Here is a 25,364-nt window from a genome sequence, read left to right as displayed (position 1 = left end):
TTTTTAAAAAAAATAGGTATAATTTAAATTTTTAACATTAGATATATATTCATGGTAAGTATACTTTCTAACAAATGGAATTAAAGGTTATGGAAATCATATAGAAATGAAAAAACAAATGAACATATTTCCTGGGATTTGCTTCATGTACTTAGGACTGAATATGTAGTGTCATACCCTATTTTCCCTGAAAATAAGACCTAACTGAAAAATAAGCCCTAATGTGTCTTTTGTGGTAAAAATTAATATTAGACCACGTCTTATTTTCAGGGAAACATGGTACATAGAGCGGGAACTGTAAACCAAGTGCTAAGTGGCTATTTGGCATGCTAATTTTGGTATCCCCAGTTGTTAGCTCAGAAATGTAGAAGATGGAATTAAAGCCACTAAAGCTGTCAAATCATAGATTTAGCCATCTCTTGGATCATTAGCTGTGCCCAACAGTATATTGCTTCCCAGAGTCACTTGATTAAGTGGAATGGCTATAGAAATTCAATGAATGAATGAATGAATGAATTCATGAATGAAATAAATAAATAAAATAAAAGTAAAATATTGCTAATCCACTCATTTCAATATTCTCATCCATATTTCAGGATGTACTTCAGCACTTCAAATGAAAAATAAGCCATGCCTAGGTGTGTACCAGAACACCCTTTCTAGGAAGTTAGATCAATTGATAAAATTAAATATCCATCCAAGTACATAGGCATAGAATCAAATTGCAACCTTAGGTCTGTATGTCAGATGATGAATCAGAATTTTTATGAATTACAAGTGCCTAAGTTATTAAGCTTTTGGGGGACATTTCTCACAAATAATCATAGAAATTATGCCTTTCTCTGAGTTATATCATTATCAATTTAATTAGATGTATACAGGAGTGTGTAGTTTCCAGGAGTCAATTTTGATTTGAAAAATATATTACTCTAAATGTATAATTTGTATATTAACTGTTGTCATTTTTATCTTTTGTGTTAGTGATACAGGAGCAAAACCTCCAGAAAGTGGTATATTTGGATTTATGATTAATGTTTCTGCATTCTTAGGTATGTAGCTATTTATACCTATTTGTTAACTTAAGAGTTGTAATGATTAAATATTTCTAACAATTCTGTCTCCAGATGGATTAACTTAATTCATTTATACATAATACTTCACAAATGTCATACAGTATATTCATCTGGTAGTCCTTAAGTTAACAACAGTTCACTTAGTGATCATTCAAATTTACAACGGCACTGAAAAATGTGACATGACCATTTTTCACACTTATGACCGTTGCAGCATCCCCATGGTCATGTGATTTACATTCAGATACTTGACAACTGATTCACATTTATGACAGTTGCAGTGTTCCAAGGTCTTATGATCCCCTTTTGCCACATTTTGACAAGCAAAGTCAATGGGGAAACCAGATTCACTTAACAACTGTGTACTAATTTAAGAATGCAGTGATTCACTTAACAAACATGGTACGAAAATTCATAAAATGGGGCAAAACTCAATTTGTTACAATTTCTCACTTAGCAACATAAATTTGGGGCTCAGCTATGGTTGTAAGTTGAGGACTACCTATACTTTAAAATCATCTAATAAATCTTGATTGTGAATCATGGCTGTATATCTTGACTATCAATTTGATTAATCACAGGTATCCTTGTCTAAATATACAAAATGGAATAATTTAGTCTGCCCTATAATGTATATCTAGAATTATTCATTATTAAACAATTTCATAAATGTTTTTAAAGTAGCATTTTGTCTTTTAAGGTGTGTGTGATTAATTGAATATGACTGCAGCTTTGAAAACATGGGCATTGTGCAAATATAATTATCAAATAATTTATAATGAGTATAATTTTAATTGTAATATTCATAGGAGTAAGGACATGGTCTAACATCAGCTCAAGCAAAGAGCTCATGTTGGTCCTGCCTGTTCTTGTGACATGTTGAATTATGTTGCTTGATCTATAGCAGGGGCTATATTCTCTACTTAGAGTCACTTTTACTAATGACGTTTGTTGTTCGATAAAATACTATTTACATTTATGATGATGTGTACAGAGAAACAGTCTTCATTGGGTTTTCCACTATTGAAGATAGGCTATTGAATTTCATAGATGCACCCTGAAATATTCTAGATTGAATACAAGAAGAAGGCAGGCTATGTTATAACTATGTCTTATTTGTGTTTGAGTAATATTTGCATACAGATAAACTATTTTAATACTTCCTATGTGTCATATCTTAGAAATGCATATGATTGGTTCTAAATAAATGACACCAAGTCAGGATATTGCCACAGTTTTGTATCATCTTCCTTTGTTATTTTAACCCATTTGCTTGTGGATTATGTTCTAAGTCTGTTCTTATTTTAAAGGCCTGAGTGTTTCATAAGAGGATACTTAGGGACTGCTTTTTCTACTGCAGTATATTTTCTTTTGTGTATTCAATCTGTCTCTCTGCTACCTCTTCTCCTTGATCCATATTTTGCTCTCTGAAACTAGACGATATTTGTTTTTAAATCATTATTTTGTTTTTTACCATCATGTGGCTCTTATTGGTTTACAGAGAAAAACATTCAATAAATCAAAATTAACAAAACAGTCATCACAAAATGAAATATTTTAAAATGGGAGCAGATAAACAATTCCACAGTACTGAACTGTCTGTCTGAATTAGGTAAATTAAAGTGGAAAAGCTCAGTTTTAACTTGCTACTAAAAGGTTGAATTGGAGCAATCTAATCTGTAGTAGTAGAAATCTAATCTGTTGTGGTAAGCTATTTCGCAAGAGATCTGCAGTCATTTTCTAGCCTCAGCTCTGCTGATTATCTGATAGTGAGGGAGGTTTCTGTCATAGTGGTATGATTACTATGTTACTGTTTCTTGTTATCTACTGCTTTTATTAACTGAGTAAAAGTTCTGCAGTAGTTTTTTAGAATTTCATCATTGGAAGGGATGTTAGAGATTGTTCAGACCAACCCTCTGCCAGTGCAAGATTCCATAAATCATCTTCAGTAGACAAACATCCAGCGTCTGATTGGAGACTTTCAGCAAAGGAAAAATCAACATATTTGTAGACTCCACAAGGTGGTCACTTGTCCATCAGAAGTTCTTTCTGATATCTAGCCTGATCATACTTTGTAGTTTTAACCATTGGTTCTGGTTCTGTGTTCTGGGGCAGTGGAGAATTAATCTGTTCTCTTTTGTATTTGACAACTGTTTATAGACCTGGAGACTGCTATCATATTTCCTTTCAGTTTTCTGTTCTGTATGATAAACATACCCATTATTTCTTATAGGACGTAGTTTCTAGACCCTTCACCCTCTTGATATTGTCTTCTGAAGTTGTTCCAGTTTGTCACTGCTGTTTCTGAACTATTGTGATCAAAACTAAGCACAGTATTTCAAAATCTGCCCAGAACAGAATAGACAAAACCAATTACATATTGTGATGTGGGCTCTATACTTCTGTTAGTGCAGCCCACTTGTTTTTAGCAGCTACATTAAGTTGCTAATTTGAAATTCATAAGAACACTCAGGTCCTTTTCATATACATACCACCAAGTTTAGTCTCCCCAATCTGATATTTGTGCCTTTAATTTTTTTCTATTGAAATGCATAACTTTATATTTTTCATAGTTAACTTCTGTCCTATTCATTTTAGCTCACTGCTGAAGCCTTGTAAAACATTTAAAGTCCTTTCCCTACTTCACCCAGCTTTGTGTAATTTGCAAACTTTATAAGTATCTCCTCAACTCCCTCATCCAAGTCACTGATAAAACTATTGAGTAACACACATCCCAGGGTAGAGCTTATGGTGCTTCATTTGATATTTCCCACCAAGTTGGAACATTGCAAGCTTTTTGTGGGGGGCTGAAGTTATTCAGGCAGTTATGAGTATTCAGGATCCAATATGGGTTGGTCACCAGGACCAGAAGTTTCGTCTTCCAAGCTTTTGGACTCATGCTGGAGCCCATCCTTAGAGGAACTTCTCTCTGGCAGAGAGTGACACGTATTTTTGCCTTCCTTTGTGAGTCATGAAAAGAAGGTTGCAAAAGAGGATCATGTGATGACCCAGGGTGGGATACAAAATAAACATAGTCACAAAAACAGGTAAAGCCCCTTTTATTCCTTCCCTTTGCTTTAATGCTCCAAATATCTTTGACGAGACAAAAAACTCCCCCACAAGCTGTTAAGAAAAGGAGGAAATGCCATTTAAACTAAAAATGCCTATAAATTATAAAGAATAAAAATAACACAAAGCACACTGAAGCAATTAAGGAAACCAGGCAAGATAAGGGCTTGAAGACGTCCACAGATATCGGAACACACACTGGGAAGGAAGCCAAACTCAGAACGACAGACGAGAGATATTTCCACACTTTGTTTCCAGCACTGGCCCATATACATGTCCATCCTTTTAACCAGTTCTCACAGCTGCAGCCCATGAAGAGAATCAAGGCGCTTTCCTCCCCCGTAGACCACACCATTCATGTCTCTCCCTTATCCTTTGCTCCCTGCGTGCCCTAGGATGGAGAGGGGATGGGCCTGGGTCTTCCTCTGACTGCCCAGCCATCCTCTGCCCTTCCCCAGCCTCCTCCACAACCTCTGGAGCCACACTTCCACTCCCTGTCAGCTGTTCATCCTCTCCCTTGGAGTCAGTCTCCAACAGGAGCATGACAGATCAGGTGACCTTGAGACACTGCAACAGTCATAAATATGAACCAGCTGTCAAGCATCCAAATGTAAATCACATGACCATAGGGATGCTGCAATGGTCATAAGTGTGAAAAATGGTCATAAATCACTTTTTCAGTGCTGTTGTAACTTTGAACATCACTAAATGAACTATTGTAAGTCAAGGACTACCTGTACAAACTAAAAAGAAATGGGAAAAAAGAAAGAAAAACAATAGAAATGGAATTAGAAAAGAAATAAAAAATTATATAGTAAAGAAAAAGAAAATAAATATATAAAAAGTGACTTCTCCCTTTACCTTAAGTACAAGTAAAATTTTAAACGGATCACTTTTTCTTAAAATACAACCAATCTCTTCTTCAAATATTCTGTCTCTTACCTATAAACAAAGCCATGTAGCTCAGTTATTTCAGTCTGATGTCAGGATCCTTCAGTATGTTCAATATTGAAATATTTTGCTTTATTCTGTAAGTCAAATTTAAGTGTTCTCCTTTAATTATAAATCTCTAGTTCCCCCTAGTATCCAGTTTTTATTTTATTTTTTTAAATTAAAAGCATTTTCCCACTGGTAGAATTAGTTCTAATTAATTTCAAAATCTTATTTCAAATTTGTCCCAACCTTTGTTTGTAATTTTCTAAATCAAAAGTTTTAATCATTCTTTACTGCTTATTTCTCCATTTGTTAAAAAAAACCAAAACCTTAAACTTTTAGTTAAAACTTCTTTTACAAAGGATTGAAGGAGATTCAATGCCATGTTGATCCAAAGATCCCTAATAACTGAACAAAAGCAAAAAAAAGGGCTTCCGGTTTTAAGTCTCTTTGGCGACAGACAGAAATCCGCGATTGTGCACAGTTTTGGCCTGGGCTCGCTGCTGGAGCACCCCAAGCCAGCTGGTTTCGGGGCTAAGCCACCCCATAGAGGTGGTGAAGAGGGGGGAGACCGCCAGCAGGGTTGAGGAGAGCCGCATCTCTCCTCCTCAGCTGGCCATAACTCCCTTTCCCGAAGGTGGTTGCAGCGGTGGTCAGAAATGGCCACCTCAAAGAACTCGACCGGAAAAGAATGTGCAGGAGGAAGATGAGAAGTGAAAGTTTTGGCTGACCGGTTAAATTGTAAAAGCAACAACTAAGGTACCCTGGAATTTAAACTTACAAAAAAATAACATCACTCCCAAAGAAGAGTCGGAAGCAGCGAAGGAAAGTGAAAAGGGAAAGGTTTGGCTTTTTTCCCCCTTCTCTCTCCTTCCCTATACTGACAACTAAGAGACTTAAACAAGAAATCGGAAAAATCCGCTTTGACATCAATAGGCAATTAAGCTGAAAATAAAATAAAATGCCAAAGGGATAATAAAGATTTCTGGACACTATTTTTTTTTTCATAAGCAGGAAGGGAGAGAAAAAGAAAAAGGGCAGGATCTGGAAGAGGGAGGAGACTGCCTGGAATTAAAAAGAATCTACAGTAAAACTTCAACAAGACTTCTAAAAGATACATTTTAACTGAAACTTTGTAAATAAACAGTAACCCCAAGAAGAGAAAGTGAAAAAAAAGAGCAAAAAGAAACAGCTTGCGTGTATTTGGATTATTTGGTGATCTTTGGATTCTTGGTTATTACATTTGAATGACTAAAATTAATCGGGTGGTTGTTTAAAAATTTATACAATGGCACCACTTCTGGATGAATTGAAAATGGAACTTAAAAAGTACAAAGAAGATGCACAAGAAGGGAAGGGTTCTTTTGGCTTCGTTTTTCAATTCTTAGAAATGGAGATTTGGAACTATGAGAAACAACAAGAAACGTCTGCAAAACAAGAAGACTGGGACAAAGAAGAAGCCATCTTTAATGAACAAGTAACTTTATGTGGGGAAGAAAAAGGAAGGGGGAAAGAGAATGGAGAATTTAAGATTTAAAAAAAACAACCAAAGAAAAGAAAAATAATTCAAAAAATAAGTATAATACTGGAAAGCTACAGAAGAGAAAAATAGAGGTAGAGAGACAAGGGGGTAAAAAGGGGAGAGAGAAGAAGAGAGGGAAGAAGGAAAGGAAAAGAAGTTACGAAGGACAGAAACAAGATATAGAGAAACAGGGCCTATTTAGAGATAATGGGTGAAAATTTAACTGAAAAAGGGATTCTGTAAAGGTATATAAGAATTGTATTGTTATATTAGTAATAGAAATAATTTTAGAAAATTGGAAACAATGTATGATTAAAATGAGGGATAAAATAGTTACTGTAATCTAATGAAATGTTTGTTAATAAAATATATGAAATAAAATAAATGAGAAAATTGAATTAGGAAGGGACGGGAACATTTTAATTAGTTAATGTTTTATAAAATATAAGTGAAGAGGGGGGGGAATTAATTATGGAAAGCTTATAATTGTTTCCAGAGAAGTATATTTAATTGAAAAGTAATGTTAAAGAAGTTAAGTCTTTAATGAATATTAATATTAATGATAGAATTGAATTGGAATGGAATGGAATGTGTTGTTTTAATTACATACATTTATATTTTTTTTCTTTTTTTAAGAATATAGTGTATATTTTAAGAATGTACCAAGCAGAATCCGAATGGAAGTTATGTATTATATTGAATGTTATAACCTTAGGGTATATATTGAAGCCTAAATAAGAGTTAAATGGATAAATTTAAAAGATATAAAGGCGTCATACTCCAATCAGTAACTACAGGAGAAATTTTGTTTAATGAGAAAAGATAATAGATAATTGAAACAGGACAGACAAAAAATACAAATATAATGATTTGAATTGAGATGAGATAATTAAAATAAAATTGAGAAAATTAAAAGAGGGGAGAAGCTATGCAAAAAATGTAAAATAGTAATAAGATATGGAATAGAATATAAAAATCAGCATGAACTTGAATTTGTGTCTGTACGAAGAAATGTAACCTGGGATTAGGCTACTTTCAAAAAAGATGTTTTATTTGTATTTTTTTTCTTTTTGTGAAAACTCAAATAAAATTTACAAAAAAAAAAGCAAAAAAGGAGGTCTTAGTGTCTTTTCAAGGATGCCAAACATGGCTTGAGCACGTTGATTATTTTCTTATCTCCCAGAGCTCTAAACCCAACAGAGATCACTAACTTGGAGGAATAGCTGTCTGAAGCATTTTAGGCAATCTCAAGTCCTTTCATTGTCTGGAAAGGAATTATTTCTAGTGATCCTGAGAATGTAGCACAAACAAATTCTTGGGAACGCAGAGCCCTGATCCAAATTTTATTTCTTGATCAGTTTAGAAGGGACTGGTTATTGGAAAATAATTTTGGGGGTGAAGTACAATGTCGTGACAGTTACAGTTTAAGAACTCTGTATACCATATTTCCCCCCAAATAAGACCATGTCTTATATTAATTTTTGCTCTAAAAGACACGTTCTGGCTTATTTTCTGAGGAAATATGGTACTGAATGCATTCGTCTGGCTGACAATCTTAACTGGGACTTATTTTGGGGGGTAGGGCTTATATTAGGAGCATCCTATAAAACCGTGCTAGGGCTTATTTTCCAGTTGGGTCTTATTTTCAGGGAAACACAGTCGTATATTTATTATGTAAGTAAAATTATTCTCTGTGTTGTCAGGACCAAACTTACTTTTGTATTGCATTATTGGTCTTTAAGACAATTTGTGTACATTTTTCTCATTTATTTTTTTCAGGTGCACTTACAATGTACATAAAATATTTAATTGTAAAGAAACAAAATGAAGTGACTCATTTTGTTTCCCCTTGTTTCAACTTATTGACATTGTACGTTGGAATTCTGGGTTCTATTGGATTGGGCATTGTTGCAAGTTTTCAGGTAAGTAAGAAAGATACATTTATATTTTATTTATTAAACTTATATCCCATTTCTTCTTCAATGGCTTACAAATGATTAAGAATATTATAGGAACATTAAATGCATTCATGTGACCAACCTTTTAAAATAACTTAGTACATATCAAGAAAGAATTAGAGCAATATACAAGTAGTTATCAATTTACAACAGTTCATTTAGTGACCATTCAAAGTTACATCCATGAAAAAAGTGACTTACAACCATTATTCACACTTACAACCTTTGCAACATCCCCATGGTTATGCGATCAAAATTTGGATGCTTGGCAATTGGTTCATATTTATTATGGCTTCTGTGTTCTGGGATCATTTGTGATCTTCCGACAAGCAAAATTAATGGAGAAGCCAGATTCACTTAATAATTCTGGTATTAATTTAACAACTGCAGTGATTCACTTAATAACTGTGGCAATAAAGGTCATAAAATGGGGCAAACTTCATTTAACAACTGTCTCACTTAGCAACAGAAATTTGGGGCTCAATTGTGGTTGTAACACGAGGATTACTTGTGGTTATTTCCTTTTCCAGAGAAAGCATCAGTTTACAAATTTCTATCAGAAGAATCAGTACAAATACAATATACTAGTAGTTCCTGCAATGTGGTGACCTAGGTGGTAACTTGAGGCTGTCCTGTAGTCTAGAACTGATTGCAATCAGATGCTCAGTTCACTAGAGGTAATGAGTACATGTTCAGCAGAGACTTCCCTCTAAACATGCCCTCCAAACAAAGACAACATTGGTGAGATATCAAGATACAAGATCCTTCTTTTCATTTGCTCTTAGCTTAATGGCATAATAATGCCTTTCCTCAATGTCTATGAAGATTCTCAATCATCCAGGTCATGGTTGTCCCCAAAGTGCTTTTTAAAGAGGCAACTGGACTTTCTGGTTTTACTTTGAAGATGTTTCGCTTCTCATTCAAGAAGCTTCTTCAGGAAAAGCTGAAGGAGCTTCTTGGATGAGAAAGCACAATGTCTTCCAAGAAAAAACAGAAAGTCCAGTTGCCTCTTGAAAAAGACCTTTGGGACAATGCCTTTCCTAAATAATTTAAACTACAGTAGATGTGCATAGTATGTAAAACAAAACTCCAGATATGCATGTTACTGATAAATCTTTTGTTCTTGACATGAAATGGTAGTTTCCAAGAATTGCTTTGCTAATTCTCCAAATCTGCTTGAAATAGATGAGGGACTTTCTGAAACAGATTTAAGACTAAGCAAGGGGAAGTATACAACTGGAAAGATTACATAATATCAGCATTTGCAGAAAATTTGAGAGAGCAATAATAAAACTACATCCATGAAGTGATATAATTGTAAATTCTGTCTTACTCATTTCAAGAGTACAGATACGTTATTTATTAGTCTCACGGGGCCCATTTAATATGGGTCATGAAGAAGGCAAGTTATGCTTGGGTTGAGTTGACATTTAAGTAGGATGGAAATGATATTGTTATAAACCTGAAGTTCGTGTTGAACTGTCTTCAACCGCAAACTGAACTATGTTATGAAATCATTCACAAAATATGACATAAACAAAAATGAGCTTTCAATAAATAAAATCAAGATTAAAGGAAACATCTGTGCATAAAACAATAGCCAATGTTGTATTTACAGTTAACATATAAACTGAATAAGATCTTTCTCTCTGTGTCCTCCAATTTCCCCAGCTACTTCCTAGTAAATCAAGTCAGTGGTATTTATTTAAAAAAATCTATCCTCTTCACAAATTACCATACAGGTACTTAACACCTGATGGGACCCAGAAGAAGGGCCTTCTCTTTGGTGGCTTCCTCTCTCTGGAACATCATCTCCCCAGAGATTAGAATGGCCCCCACTCTAACTGAACACCTGGTTTTGCCAGCAGGTCTAGAGAATGCAGAGCGGGATGGAGTGCATTAAATGGCTGGTGGGATATGTTGTTGCCAGGGTGGGAGATTATTTTATTATGTTATTTTATTAATGTATTATTCTCTCTTTTATTAGTTTTACTGTTTTTATATTGTGTGTGTGTATTTTTTTCCCTTGTAAGCCGCCTTGAGTCTCATGTGCGAATAGGCAGCAGTATAAATTTTCAAATAAAGTAAATTTCCAAATAAAATATCTCTACCCATTTCTGCCCTTTCGGCTGTCCTACAGTCTGTCACCACTGCCTTCTCCTACCGTCCCCAGCTGACCAACATTATTGTTCTGCTTATTACTCTCTGGATGGGTATAAAGCAGACAGAGCAACTCCACAAAGCATCCATACAAAGTCTTCTTATTGGTTCATCAGACATCCTTATCAACTCACAGTTATGACAAGGTTCTTCTTAATGTCCAATCCTTTGCATATCTTCATTATAGTAAATGTAGTTAAGGTATCCTGGGAAATGTAGCCCATGTCTTGTGATCACATCTGTAATCCTGATTGGTTACTAAATTGACCCTTGTTGGGTCGGGGGAAGCTCCCTCACTCTTGCCTGAATCTATTACCATGCAGCTGCTTCAATCATCATTGGGATGAGAGTTCATTTTTCTACACCATAATGCAGATATGCAAAGGATTGGACATTAAGAAGAACCTTGTCATAATGGTAAGTTAAGGATGCCTAATGAACCAATAAAAAAGATTTTGTGGAGTTGCTCTGTCTGCTTTATACCCATCCAGAGAGTAATAAGCAGAACAATTATTGTCCACTGCTGCTGAGGAGTGGCTGGCCAAGGCAGCAGGTGGCTTTCATGAGGCCTCCACAATGGCTCTGAAGAGCCAGCAGCTGCCTTGGCCTGGCATGCCTCACAGCAGGAGGAGGAAGGTACAGCAGGTTAGCAAGAGATGGCGGGGAGACAGAAGGCAGAGCAGCCAAAAGGGCAGAGATGTGGGAGAGATAGGGGGAAGTTGAAGCTCACCATGCACTTGTAAATGCAAGCAGGTTGCCAAGGACCTGAATTTTGATCATAAGGCTCGGCAACAGCCATAACTTGCAAACTGATTGTAACTACCATGGCTTATGATCTGTATTTGCATTTACAACTGTCACTCCGGCCTCACAATCACATGTTTGCAATTGGAATGCTTGACAACTGGATCGTATTTATAGCTGATAGCAGTGTCCTGTAGGCACTAATTGTGATTTGTGACCTTTTTTGCTGATTACCAACGTAAAATGCCCATTGGAAAATCTGGATTTGCCTAATGACCTCGGTATTCACTGAACCACTGCATGATTTACTTAATCACCTCTATAAAAATTACTACAGAATAGAGTTCAGCTCAATTTACCACCACAACAGCTTACAGAAATTTTGGTTGTAATTGTTTTCATGATTTGAGGACTATTGTACTATTAGGTTGCTTATAATAACCAAAAGGCCTTTCTAATACTATTCTGACTATACTTATTTGCTCCCTGATTATAGTCTTTTCTGCACATTGATTGCAATTCTAATAATATGCAATGCTTTTCAATTCTCTCTTCAGGAGTTAGCAGTTCCTGCTGTCCATGATGGGGGAGCTCTTTTGGCTTTTGTCTCTGGTGCGGTCTACATTTTTCTTCAGACAGTTATCTCTTACAAATCACGTCCACAATGGAGCACTCCGTGTGTATGTCACACAAGATTATTCCTCTCCGTAATGACTTGGGTAGCTGTCATTCCCAGTATCCTTTTTACAGGATATTAATATGTCAAAGTTCTTAACAATACAAGCACCACATTTTTAAGTCAGCTTACTATTTCTGTATTCAGTTTTACAGTATTTCTCTGAAAGGGACAAAATTATACAGCTCATAACATGCGAAACTGAGATATAAGCTATGTTTATAAAACAATCAGACACTGGGAGAGACGCATTAGACATAAGGTACCCAGAGGTATAGCATGTTCCAGGTACATGTTGAAACCATTTTCAAGATATGCAGACAGTCCTTGAGATATGACTGTCATGGAGCCCCTCCCCATTATGGCCTCATGTTCCAATGGTATTAAATGAACCATTTTACCTAATGTCTTGTACATCACCAGTGCAATTGTTAAACAAACATATGAGTGATTAAGTGCAGCACTGGATGCCTCTGGGATGGGGGAGACCCTTAAAGGCCTAGTGCTGGCCCAGCCCTGCCTGCCTGGCCCTCCAAGGCCTCTCCCACCCCAGAGGCACCCAGTGCTCTGCTACCTGTCCCTGGGAGTTCCCCAGGCCTCAGCCTGCTCCCAAGCCGGCCATTCAGTCAGGCAAGGGAGCTTAAAGCTGTCACACATAGGAGATTTACAGCTTGTAAGCCAAGGCCTAATTCCCATCCACCTGCCCAATGGACCTGTTCCTCGCCCAGTTCCAGGGCCCAGCAGTACCAAACTTAACTTCTCAATTTTTGCAGAGATGTCTCCTGGTCAGGGCAATGCAATGCGAGGCTCAACTTAGATTTCTTGCCGAGGCTTGCCAGCCCTTGTGCTATTCTCCTAGCAAGTAGCACTTATCATGAGGTTGTAGGGTCCTGCCTTTTCTTTCTTTTTCTTTTTTTTTTTCAGAAGGCTCCATAAACTAGAACAGAGCCTTCTATAGAAAGAAGTACTGCTTGCTGGGGAATAGCACAAGGTTGCCATGAGGTTGGAGCCTGAGCTTTGCATTGGCTTGGGTCTTCTGCAAAACCAGGATAAAGGATAAAAGTGAATTTTATCATTATCTTTAAAAATTTAAATACCCATTCTCGATACTGAAATTAGGAATCCAAGAGATTTCAGAATCTAAGGAAAGTTTACATTCATGGTGTCTTTATATTGAGTGGGCTTGCTAACATGCCCATGAACAATGGTTATTGTATACTGCCACAAATCGTAAGTTTATAATTCTACTATTAACAGACATCAGTTCTGCCTTCATGTACACATGCCATTATGACTATTTTTATTTCCGTTTGATTAATGATATTTCCTTTCATTATTTCATACGTTATGTGTTGTATATTGGTAAAAGGAATGTAATTTTATATGTTTTTTTAAAATCAATTGTTTCCTCTTAACTCCTTTTTCTCAGTGATTGCATGTGCTTCATTAATATCCATTACAAAAATAGATTGGATTCCAGGTGAAAAGGTAATCATATACTAGGTAAAAAATTAATATTTCTACCCCAGTTTAACTTTATGTATTAGGTTGTTTTTTTTTTTACTAAAATACTTAAGGAAACAGATAACCAGAGCTGCTTTTTTTGCATGTTGCTAATACTATATAATAGGTTGTGACATATGTTTTAAATTTTAAGGTTTGCCTAGATTAGTTGTGGCGAATCTATGGCACACTTGCCACAGGTGGCACGCAGAGTCCTCTCTGTGGGCACACGCACTGTCGTCCCAGCTCAGCTCTACCATGCATGTGCACACTCCTCCTGGCAGCCAACTGGCCTTCAGGTCGCACATGTATAGGGTCGCACGTGCAGGCAATGGGGCGCATGTGCAGGGGCACATGCATGCACAGGGGGTGTGGGTATGTGCGGGGCGGGGGCACATGCACAAGAGCACGCCTTGCATTTTGGGTATGTGTGCCACTGGCCTAGATCGATACATGTAGGCTTTTAAACAGTGCTTTTTGATTCTTAACTCAGTGGTGTTTAACTTTCTGTAAATATAGGTTACCTGAGATATATTTGGTCAGAGTCTTAGATTTGCTAATAAATTACTCCTATCTCATGGGGTTTTTTTTATGAAAAAATGGTGATGAAATTAAGAGTTGTAGCTATAGAGACTAAAAGATAACAGAGAAGTTTGGAACACTTAAATCATTTTAGGAAGCAAAGCCTCCTTTAGAAATATTATGGAAAATAAGAAATCAGTAGCGGTATTAAAACCAGGAATCATCATTTATGCTTAACTTCAATAAATGCGTAAATTACAAATACATTTGTAGATGAATAAAACTATTGAATCTTAACTCTTGTTCAGGTTCTTTGCTTGGCTGAAAATTTGTTGTGCTTCATTCTCATCTTCCAATTTGCTTTTTAGAAAAATCATATAAAAATCTAGATATTTCATCTATATTAAGATATAGATGAGGCATTGTCCTTTTTTGTACACATTTTTCTTTGATAAACACATTTTAAATATTGTACTTTTTTTAACAAAACCAAGACCTACATTGTTAAATTCTGAAAAGTACAGTTTTTAGTATGCAAGTGCATTCTGGTTCACATATAGATTTGAGAACTGTGAAATTAATTTTTTTTGTAAAAGTTCAAACAAAACAAATGTCTCCTGTGTAAAGACTTGCACTTGGAGAATTGAGGTTTGTGTAAATTCTCCTTTCAGAATAATCCATGGCTATTTGCCTCTCACCCAAAGGCCAGGAATGGAAGGTTGTCAGTCTAATATTCAGAACAAAAGGACACTTTGCCCGAACTACTTGCAAATCTGAACTCTGACCAGGTATGCCTCATGCAACCTATATTGATAGAAATTATCTCTCTCTTTTTAAAAGAATTATTGCCTTTTTGCTCTGAAGATATAGATGCACATGCATCCTTAAAATAATATAATCTGGTCTGGCAGATGATTTGAGATTATTCTTCCTAGAATTTTCCCTTAGATTGGTGAAAGGTGAAATATTGTTCTACAGTTGTATAATATCTCAGCAACTAATAGTAGTATTGTTAGTATTAATGTTCTTTTAATTTGTTTTTAATAGTAATTGTAGTTGTCCAATTTATCTTTTAGTTGCCCAGAGTCAGTGTAAACTTATAAATTTATAGGGCCAGTTTGGTGCAGTGGTTAAAGGCATCAGGCCAGGGAGTGGGAGACTGTGAGTTCTAATCTCACTTTAGGCACAAAGCCAACTTGGTGACCCTGGGCCAGTCGCTTTCTCTCAGCCCTGGGAAGCAGGCAGTGGCAAACTTTCTAAATCTTGCCAACAAGAAAACAGCAGGGACTTGTCCAGGCAATATCCACGAGTCAGTAAACGCCTTAAAGGCATAAAAATAAAATAATAATAATAAATTTATGTAATAAGTGAATGAAATGATAGCTCAGAATGAAATGCATGCTGTCATGTATATGAATAAGTGTCAGAATACAGGACAAGTACATTATTTTCTCATATTAGGGCAGTGTGTGTGTGTGTGTGTGAAGAGTGGTGTGGTGGCCTACAGGTGGAGCTCTTGCCTCACAATCAGGAGGCTGCGAGTTTGATCCTTGGTAGAGGCAGATATTTCTCTTTCTGGGCATATTGAGGATATATCTGCTGAATATAACTCCACATTGGTGACAGGAAGGGCATCCAGCCAGTAAACACTCAGCTCCGTTCAGTTGCCCAGACTCCATCCCGCAAGGGATTATGGGGTCGTTAAAAGATGATGATGATGTGTGTGTCAACATTTTTCTTTCTTGTGAAAAACAATTTTGTTCCTGGGACACAAAATCTAATCAATATGACCACTTCAACACTCATTGTTTACAGAGCATCCTTAAAAATCCATGCCATGGTGAAATCTTCCTTTCATTCTTCTATTATAGTGTACAAAGCAAACCTTATATCAACTTATAAATCCCCATGAAACTCTCAACTGGAGCCCTTTTTGGGGCCCTCTGCTGTTTGACCAATCCATTGCTATTTGTTTTGTCCTAGCAGATGATCCAAAGAAGGTGCTTATCTAGTTCCTAGGAAAATACCATAAATTTCCCAGCTTGTTTTTCCCCCTGTTAAAAATCTTGTCATAGAAAACATTGTCATGATGTCAAGAACTTACATTTCATTTTTTTTATTAAAAAAACCTGAAATAATTCAAATAATAACAACTTGAAATGGCTGAGAGCAATGATTTTCAAGAAAATAGCAGTAGCAATAGACTTATATACCGCTCTATAGTGCTTTTCAGCACTCTCTGAACAGTTTACAGAGTCAGCGTATTTCCCTGGACAATTGGGATCCTCATTTTACTGATCTCAGAAGAATGGAAGGCTGAGTCAACCTTGAGCCATTCAGAACCAAACTCCAGACTGTGGGCAGAGTTAGCTTGCAATACTGCATTCTAACCACTGTGCCACCACAGCACCAGTATTTCTCATATCTTGTATGGGTGCTTGTAGAAGCTTAGTAATGAAAAATGATCCAGGTATAGAGTGTTTTATGTTTTAATATTAGGTTTTCATCAGAGATAAGCCACGTAGGAAATGTATAAGTGCTAAGTGTACTGAAACTCAGTAAAGCAAGAAGATTGTTTTCATTTGATTACAACAGTGGTTCATGTAATGGGCTTCTTTCAGTGAAATAGAGAAAGAAGCAGGCTTCTAAGTTTTCTCCTCTTCCCAAATCTCTTTTAAGAGTGGGGGAAAATCTTCCAGAACAACATGGAGAATGCAGGAGGAGGGTAATTACTGACAATTACATTTTTTTTCCACTGATGAGGCTTCTGCTGAATCAAAGAGACTCCTGCCTGTGAAGGAACACTAATTGGATGAAATTCTAAATCAATAAGTACTTATCTACCACACTGTGCATCTGGTATATACCGTGTTTTCCCCGAAAATAAGACCTATTCTGAAAATGAGCCCTAGATTGATTTTACACACGTGTCCAATATAAGTCCTATCCCCCAAATAAGCCCTAGTTAAGACCCTGCCCACTCTGTTGCACCTGGTTGCAAGGCATACAGGTAAGAATCAAGCGAGGGTGAGGATGGGTGGTGGTGGAACTGCTTACCTTCGGACAGTTGCAGCCAGGACTCGCACATTCCGACACCTGCCTTGCCAGCCCACTTCTTCTGAGGCCATTTGCTGCCGCTTGCGTGCATTGCCTCGCCTCCATTTCATTGTCAGAGACCTTCAGGAAAGGCCTCTGCAGCTGATAAAAGAACTCCAGATTGATGTGCACAGTGCCCCCTGGCCTCTGTTTTGCCATCAGAGGCCTTCAGAAAAGGCCTCTGCAGCTGATAAAAGCTCCAGATTGGTGCGTGCCTCAATCCAGAGCTTATTTTTTGGCTGAAGGACTCTGATGGTGAAATGGAGGCAAGCGGCAACAAAAGGCTGCAGTAGAAGTAGGTTAGCAGCGGCCACATGGGCTCCTCCTGGGCAGGGCTGTTAGTGCTGCCGCCACAAGGTGAGTCAGTAGAAGACATCCCCTGAAAATAAGACCTGGTGTCTTATTTGGTGGCAAATATAAAGACCGGGTCGTCTTTTCAGGGAAACACGGGTAATTTGCTATCTCTATACTTGACTTACCTTTTGTTTGCCATTGCAAACAATTTAATGGCTCTATTTAATGGATTTTTATGTATATATTTCTTCCACTAGGATTATGTGTACCATTTTATAAGTGCAATCTGCGAATGGACAGTAGCCTTCGGCTTTGTGTTCTTCTTCTTAACTTATATCAGAGACTTTCAGGTAAGCATGCACGACTATCAGGATGGCAAAATTCACTGAAGTAATTCCTGTAGTAAGGGATTTGAAACCAGATAAGCCTGGTTGCAAACCCTTCACAGCCCACAGGTTGCAGACCCCTGGTATAACCTCTTTATAGAGACACTGATAGTTGCAAATTACATCTCTGAGTGCTTGTCTAAGCTGAAGTCCAGTGACTAGTGTACTAACCACTCATCTGCAAAGAATATGTGGATTTACTAGAACGTGGGAGTTTATTAGAAATTTTTGAAAGTTGGGAGAGTGGGTGAAGCCCTAATGCTTCAGAAATTTTCCAAGCTTATTTGTCCAGGAATTATTGTAGAAACAGAAAGGGGGAAAAGAGACGGGCTGAGGTCACCTTATTTATTTAGCTTAATTTGATTCAAGCAATAAAGCCTGAAAAATTTAAAAAAAGGAACTAAGCAAACTAACAAGCTGTGTGAATGCAGCTGTTAGATCTTGAAGTGACCTAGTTAATTCATCTTTCATGCCACATTTTTTTAGAATTGTTTCTGAAAAATTATCACCTATGCTTAGAACTCATTAATAGTGTTAGTACCCCAGAAATGTATATTAGTGAGCCTGTGGTATATTACATATAGTCCTCACTTATTGACTGCCTTGTTCAGCAACCATTCAAAGTTACTGTGGTCCTGTCCCTCAGACTCATGATCATCATTAGTGTCTTGTGCCTGACATTATTTCCTTTCCCCCTTGCAGAGCAGAGATTGGAAAGAAAGGGATTACAAGAGAGTAAGCAGGCACACAATGGGGCAGTTTGTGTAGTATGCTCATCGCTGCCAGCATCTGCATTGCTTTCAATATGTATTCCCCATTGTATGCCTGCTTACTTTCTTGTAATCCCTTCCTCTCCAATAAATGTCAATACAGACATTAATTCCTTTCTTGTTAATTATCTCAATGCTGGGTGAGCAGGATAGTGGTTTTGAGGCAAATTAAAGCCAGTTTCATCTAATAGTAATAGCACTTATAAAAGCACTCCATGGTGCTTTGCAAGCCCTCTCTAAGGGGTTTACACATATTGTCCCCAATAATCTGGGTCCTCGTTTTACTGACCTCGGAAGGCTAGAAGGCTGACTTGTTAAGGCATCATGTTAGAAACCAGGAGACTATGAGTTCTAGTCACTGTTTTAGGCATGAAAGCTAACTGGGTGACTTTGAACCAGTTGCATTCTCTTAGCCCAACCCACCTCACAGGGTTGTTGTTTTGGGGAAAAAGGAGGAGGAATGATTATTAGATATGTTGTCTGTCTAGAGTTATCCATAAAATGATGAAGGCAGAGTATAAATAAAAGTCAAGATATGAAACTGATTAATCCTGTCAGTTATGAGCCAGCTGTCCCAGCACTGTCTAGATGAGCATTCGTAGGAAGTGCAGAGATGAAAGCACAATTGTGACCATATGATTTCCCATTCAGAGGTTGCTTTGCTCAGTGGTAGAGATGCTGATCCCACTGATTCCAATTGTAGTACCTAAATGAAGACTAACTGTATTTAGCCATTTGCATTGGAACACAGTTATGGTTATGGCATTTAAAATATTAGCAAATTGTTTTAAGAGTTCATTTCAGATTTTAGTTGAAGCTGTTTGAGGGAGTAAATGCATCTCCCCTAATTCCAAACTTGGTATCTCCTGTTTATAATTAAATGTGTGCTTTGTAATGATTTGCTGATTTTTGCCTTTTCTTATAATTTTCTCTTCTAGGGAGTTACCATACAGATATCAACAGAAATTCAGGGAAACCTCTGACCACTTTTTGTTACAGTTAGCTGGATTGGGTGTGTGTGTGTGTGTTATAAACTGTTGCAATGGCCAAGATTGACCTGGCATCGACTTGATGCATCACTGCTGCAAATTGTTACAATTGTTGTCAAGAAAAAAGGTTCCTTTTAATTTTAGGCTTTTAATTTTCCTGTGTAACCAATCTACTAATAATCTTTTGTATTATAAATACATTTTCAGTTTTTTTTTAAATAGAGGACCTCTGAAATATGTAATCTCTAAGGAATAAATGTTTATCTACTGTAATATATCTTTCCTTTTTATCTGTTTGGTGAATAAAGATAAAGAATAAAGAAACTCAAGCTGCAATTCCAGCTACCAATTACTTGGAAGATTCCAATTGAATTCAATAGGCCTTTCAGGTCAGGGGTTCCAAATCTTTTCTATATAGCTCACAACCCTAGAACACTTCTGATAAATTCTGGCATCCCTTACAAAAGTAAATAATTATATGCATAGAATTATGCATATACACTATAATTTTGAACCCATGTTTTCACACCCCCTGAAATATCGTCTCGCACCCCCAGTTGGGAATCCCTGTTTTAGGTGAATACTTGGAAAAATATGTCAAAATGTCATGAAGTTACAGTCTCCTCACATTTTCAGAGGGCCAGCCTGAGGAACATTGGTTCATATATTAGATATCAAAATGGCTACATCACAGATCAAATATAGGGGCACACTATTATGAAATCAATAGGATTTAAGCAGACATCAACAGAAAAACAGTTGGAACCTATAAATATTTATGTATGTATAATGCCCACCGAGTTTAGCAGAAATTATGCCCAGGTAAGAGCAAAAAGGGAGTTTGCAAAGTTTCCCTAGAAAGTAGATGGATTTTGTTTATCATTAGTATTATCAACTTTATTTCTTTGGGATTTTTATAAATAGAGAAGGAAAATTAGTGTCTGATACAGAAAATCTATTCCAGATAAGTGATTTTTATAAGTGCTGAGCAATTTTTTTTTAGATGCAGAAATCACATTTTATTTTGATGGGAATAATGGTGCAAAAAGTTATATGTTGCTGCCAGATGTAAACTGAGGGGATAATAACGTACTGTAGATTGTAGAAATTGTAAATTATACATCACTATAAATACAGAGATATAATTACTGTACAGTTAATAGGCAGAAAAAAATCTGCAAGAATAGGAATTTTGTGTAATTTAGTTTTGTTAGGGCATTATAGAGACCTTTGCCTAGAGACAAAAAAAAAATTAAGTAGCATTTTAGAAAATCCATATCCCAAGGTATAATTATATCTTTTTATTAAAAGCAACCAAATGAACAAGCAAATATTTTGTTCAAGAAGCAGAATTCCAACTTTTCTTACACTCAAGTATCCCATCAGCTGAAGATTAGGGTTCTACAGGACATCAAGGGCTGCATTCCAGAAGAGAGGTCTAAATTTTACTAATTTCTGTATGATCAAGTGATCATAGTAAAGATTTCTGGGAGTTGAAGTCCATAGATCCTTAAGTCACCAAGTTCGAAAAACATTTTGCTGGAGCAATTACTGTTCCTCCGGTCTTTTTTTTGAAGTAATTCTGGCAGAATATTGTGCTTAACCCTGTTTCTGCACTGCTAAAAAAGCAGATCATTTACATATTCCTAGCATAGGAGATCTAAACAGGTTTTCCCCAATAAACCCCAACAATCTAAGCCAGTGGTGGGATTTTTTTAATACTGGTTCTGTGGGTGTGGCTTGGTGGGTGTGGCAGAGGAAGGATACTGTAAAATCTCCAGTCATTAGTGGTATTAGCCAGTTCTCCAAACTCAAAATTTTCACTACCGGTTCTCCAGAATTGGTCAGAACCTGCTGAATACCACCTCTGATCTAATCCATCAGGTTGGTTCAGCTGTGAAGAAAAATGGGCATTGCGAGTCTACCAATTTACTGTCTGCACTAGAGATTATTTTTATTTTGGCAATCATACTAATACAGTTGTATTTTTCACATAGGAAGCATCTAATAAAGGTCATATGTATGTTTAAAGAAATCTGTTAAAAGGAGAATATTCCTTTTTGTCTGGCATCCCTCTGCTTTGTAGATCGCTGCCACTAACCTTATTGGCTAGCTCATATCGCTGATGATGTAAAACTTCAACACCACCGTCAATGCTACAGTCCTTCAAAAAGACCTTGATTATGTGTCTGAATGGTCTAACAGTTGGCAACTTCAAATCTCGACCAGCAAATGCTCTGTTCTACACATTGGTAAAAAAAAAAATCTATATACCAAATACAAGCTAGGCGGATATGACCTTGTTGATGACCCTTACTCTGTCAAGGACCTTGGAGCTCTCATATCAAATGACCTAAGCACCAAAGCTTACTGCAACAGTATTGCCGAAAAAGCTTTAAAAGTTGTAAATTTAATTTTACGAAGCTTCTTTGGTAATACTGATTTGCAAACTAGGGCATTCAAAACCTTTGCTAGACCAATACTTGAATTCAACTCTACTGTCTGGAATCTGCACTGTATATATCAGACATAAATACAATTGAGTGAGTCCAGAAGTATTTTACCAGAAGACTACTACATTCCTCTGTTCACAACAGAATACCCTACAGCATCAGACTTGAGTTTCTTGGCTTAGACAACCTTGAACCACACCATTTAAGACTGGACTTAAGCATAGTACATAAAATCATATGTTACAACATCTTACCAGTTAATGAATATTTCAGCTTTAACCACAACAAAAGCACACAACAGATAAACTTAATGTTAACCACTCCAAACTTGATTGCAGAAAGTATGATTTCAGCAACAGAGTGGTCAATGTTTGGAACTCACCACCAGATTCTGTTGTCAGCTGCTCAAACCTCCACTCCTTTACCCTCAAACTAACCTCTATTGACCTCACCCCATTTCTAAGAGGTCTGTAAGAGGCATGCATAAGCGCACAATAGTGCCCACCATCCCTGTCCTATTGTCACCAATTATTAGTTCCTATTTCTTATATTTAAACTTATGTTTATTATTTCTATTGTATTGTAAGCTTTTAACAAAATAAATACATAAATAAAAATATTACACTAAAGTTCAGAGTTCTGAGTTGAATTTGTGAGTTTGCACTGGAGTCCTGATGAGATATGTCAGAGGAAAATTTGAATGTTTATCCAAGGATGCTGTCTCTGTGAAGAGACAGTGAAAGAGATACGTTCTTCTCTTGCGCATTAAGGTAATGTGAAGTAGGTCTTTCATGTGTATGGTTCTTAATCCACAAGAACAGTACATTCAAGGCACAAGAGTCCTTAAGGATTTTACTCTACTAGTCAACTGAAGGTGGCAGTGCTCATCCTTGTCTCAGCGCTATCCGAAGACATTTCTGCAGTCATGTGGCCAGTATTACACCACAGAGCACTGTTAACCTTCCCACCAAAGTGGTATCTATTTATCTACTTGCATTTGCATGCTTTGAAACTGCAAGGTTGGCAGGAGCTTAGGTGAGGACCGGAGCTCGCTCTGTTGTGTGGCTCTTGGGTCCTGAGCCTGGGTTGCCAGCTTTCTAGCCAACCAGCCCAGCAACTAAGCCACTGTACTGCCCTGCTATATGCGTATAGGAAAGAATAATTGCATCCTGATTTCTCTTACATAGAAATGAATGGGGGGAGTTTGAATGAAATGCCATTTTCTTTTAGCGAGAAATTTAAAAGCCACTACTATATGGTTTTACATTGCTGACTAGAGGAGACACACACCATTTTTTTCCATGAAATATAATTAATTAAAATAAAATATGTGGAAATTGAAGATTTACCAAACCAAAAGCTTTGTTTGAAAAGCCAATATATTGGTAATACACACACACATTCATATTCTCTCTCTCTCTCTCTCTCTCTCTCCCTCCCTCCCTCCCCCCCTCTCTCTCTCTCCACACCCCTATATACCATTTATTATCCTTTATCTGTCTATTACCATCCCATGTAGAGATTGGAGGTGTTAAATTTTTAATGTTCTCCCTACTTCACAATAGATGGCACTAATGGACTACAATCAGAATACTTAGTAACATAAATGCTTGAATAAGAAAGCTTCTCAGGAATATCCTAGGGAAAAATACATGTGCGGACAGTTTGAATTTTTATCAAAAAGCCACCCACAAGACATTTTCTTGGATGACTTGGGAAAAGCAACTGCTAATTTGAATGTACACAAATTAGTATTGCTTTCAAATGGAATTATGGCCGTATTTCTGTAGTCTAAATTCTGCTGTTAAAAAAAGGCAATTTTTGTGAAGAAGCAGTTATTCATTCTGCCTTTACCTACAATCATATAGAAAGTGCACCCCCAGCTACACTAAAATTCTGTACAGAAATTTTACTATGATTTTATTTGTTTAGCATATGGCACGTGTTATCCATGGATCACCGAGGTGGCTGGCTGCCTCTGTGAAAGGAATTTTTCTGGCAGTGTTATCTTTATCTGTGGGATGCCTGAATGCCGGTAGGCACTCGGGGGAGGCTCCTTTCTTGTCCCTCCACGGTTTATTCACTCACAGAAATCGAGCTGCCAAGCAGTCGACCTCAGCAGCACGCAAGTCCAGCATCTTACCATGTGAGCCACCGCAGCCCCAATTTACTATGATGAAAATGGGCTTTAAAAAAGTCAGGCCAAATATAATCAGCTCTTCCAGTAACACACCAAAATCTGAGGGCACCTTTGCTTAGAAACACCTGGCCCTGTGCATAAAGTTCTGGATATTTACTCTAGCAAAGTTCTCAACTTCAGCAACTCTTAAGATATGTGTGGACTTTCAACTCACAGAATTTTCTCTGGTACTATTACACTAATAACTAGAGCATACAAAACATTTGCTAGAGCAGTACTCGAATACAGCTCATCAGTCTGGAACCCACATTACGTATCTGATATTAACACAGTTGAGAAAGTCCAGAAATATTTCACAAGAAGAGTTCTCCACTCCTCTACTCGTTGCAGAATACCTTATGCTACCAGACTTGAAATTCTAGACCTAGAACACCTAGAACTACGCCGCCTTCGGTCTGATCTAAGTATAGTATATAAAATCATACATTGCAATGTCCTACCGGTCAATGAATACTTCAGCTTTAACCATAACAACACAAGAGCGAACAATAGATACACAGTCAAGGTTAATCGCACCAAACTTGATTGCAGGAAATACGACTCCCGCAACAGAGTGGTCAATGTTTGGAATACTCTACCTGACTCTGTGGTTTTTTTCCCCAAACCCCAAAAACTTTAACCTTAGACTGTCTACTATTGACCTCACCCCTTTCCTAAGAGGTCTGTAGGGGGCGTGCATAAGCACGCACCAACATGCCTACCGTCCCTGTCCTATTGTTTCTTTTATATATATATTTTATTTTTCTTATATCCATGTATTCATAACTATGTTTTTACTTATACCTATTATCTTGTAAGCAATTGACAAATAAAAATAAATAAATTCCCCAGCATGCACAATATATTGTAATTACAAAGTGTTCTTTCTTTTTTAAAAAATCAATATGCCACTCTTCAAAATTCAGTTTTCCCAGGGGGGCCTACAGCATCACATCAAGATCTATCAGCTACCTATTGAGTTTGAGTGGGATTCACATGAGTATCAATGTGAATCTCATTCCAACAGTGAATCTCAC

At 37.0% G+C, this 25,364-nt stretch overlaps 1 protein-coding gene across 4 annotated transcripts in view; it reads left to right on the top strand.

The window, feature by feature from the left end:
• DRAM1 (DNA damage regulated autophagy modulator 1) overlaps nt 1-19,968 on the top strand; it is a 28,220-nt gene extending 8,252 nt beyond the window's left edge. The window contains exons 2-8 of one of the 4 annotated variants that reach the window (XR_003376462.2): nt 982-1,049; nt 8,377-8,519; nt 12,017-12,194; nt 13,565-13,623; nt 14,832-14,948; nt 17,808-17,900; nt 19,645-19,968. Coding sequence is in view for 1 of the 4 variants with exons in the window: in XM_026726184.2 (XP_026581969.1) it covers nt 982-1,049; nt 8,377-8,519; nt 12,017-12,194; nt 13,565-13,623; nt 17,808-17,900; nt 19,645-19,689 (586 nt within the window). In the remaining 3 variants the exon portion in view is untranslated. Of the gene's footprint in view, nt 1-981; nt 1,050-8,376; nt 8,520-12,016; nt 12,195-13,564; nt 13,639-14,831; nt 14,949-17,807; nt 17,901-19,644 lie in introns of all 4 variants that reach the window. The other 3 variants (XR_003376469.2, XR_003376464.2, XM_026726184.2) reach the window with 3 other exon arrangements.
• Nucleotides 19,969-25,364: the final 5,396 nt, after the last annotated feature.

Source organism: Pseudonaja textilis, chromosome 5 (assembly GCF_049901715.1).
Source record: "Pseudonaja textilis isolate UNSWEBS1 chromosome 5, rPseTex1.2, whole genome shotgun sequence".
In the NCBI taxonomy this organism is placed as follows: Eukaryota; Metazoa; Chordata; class Lepidosauria; order Squamata; family Elapidae; genus Pseudonaja; species Pseudonaja textilis.
This window is presented reverse-complemented; position numbering and strand designations above follow the sequence as displayed.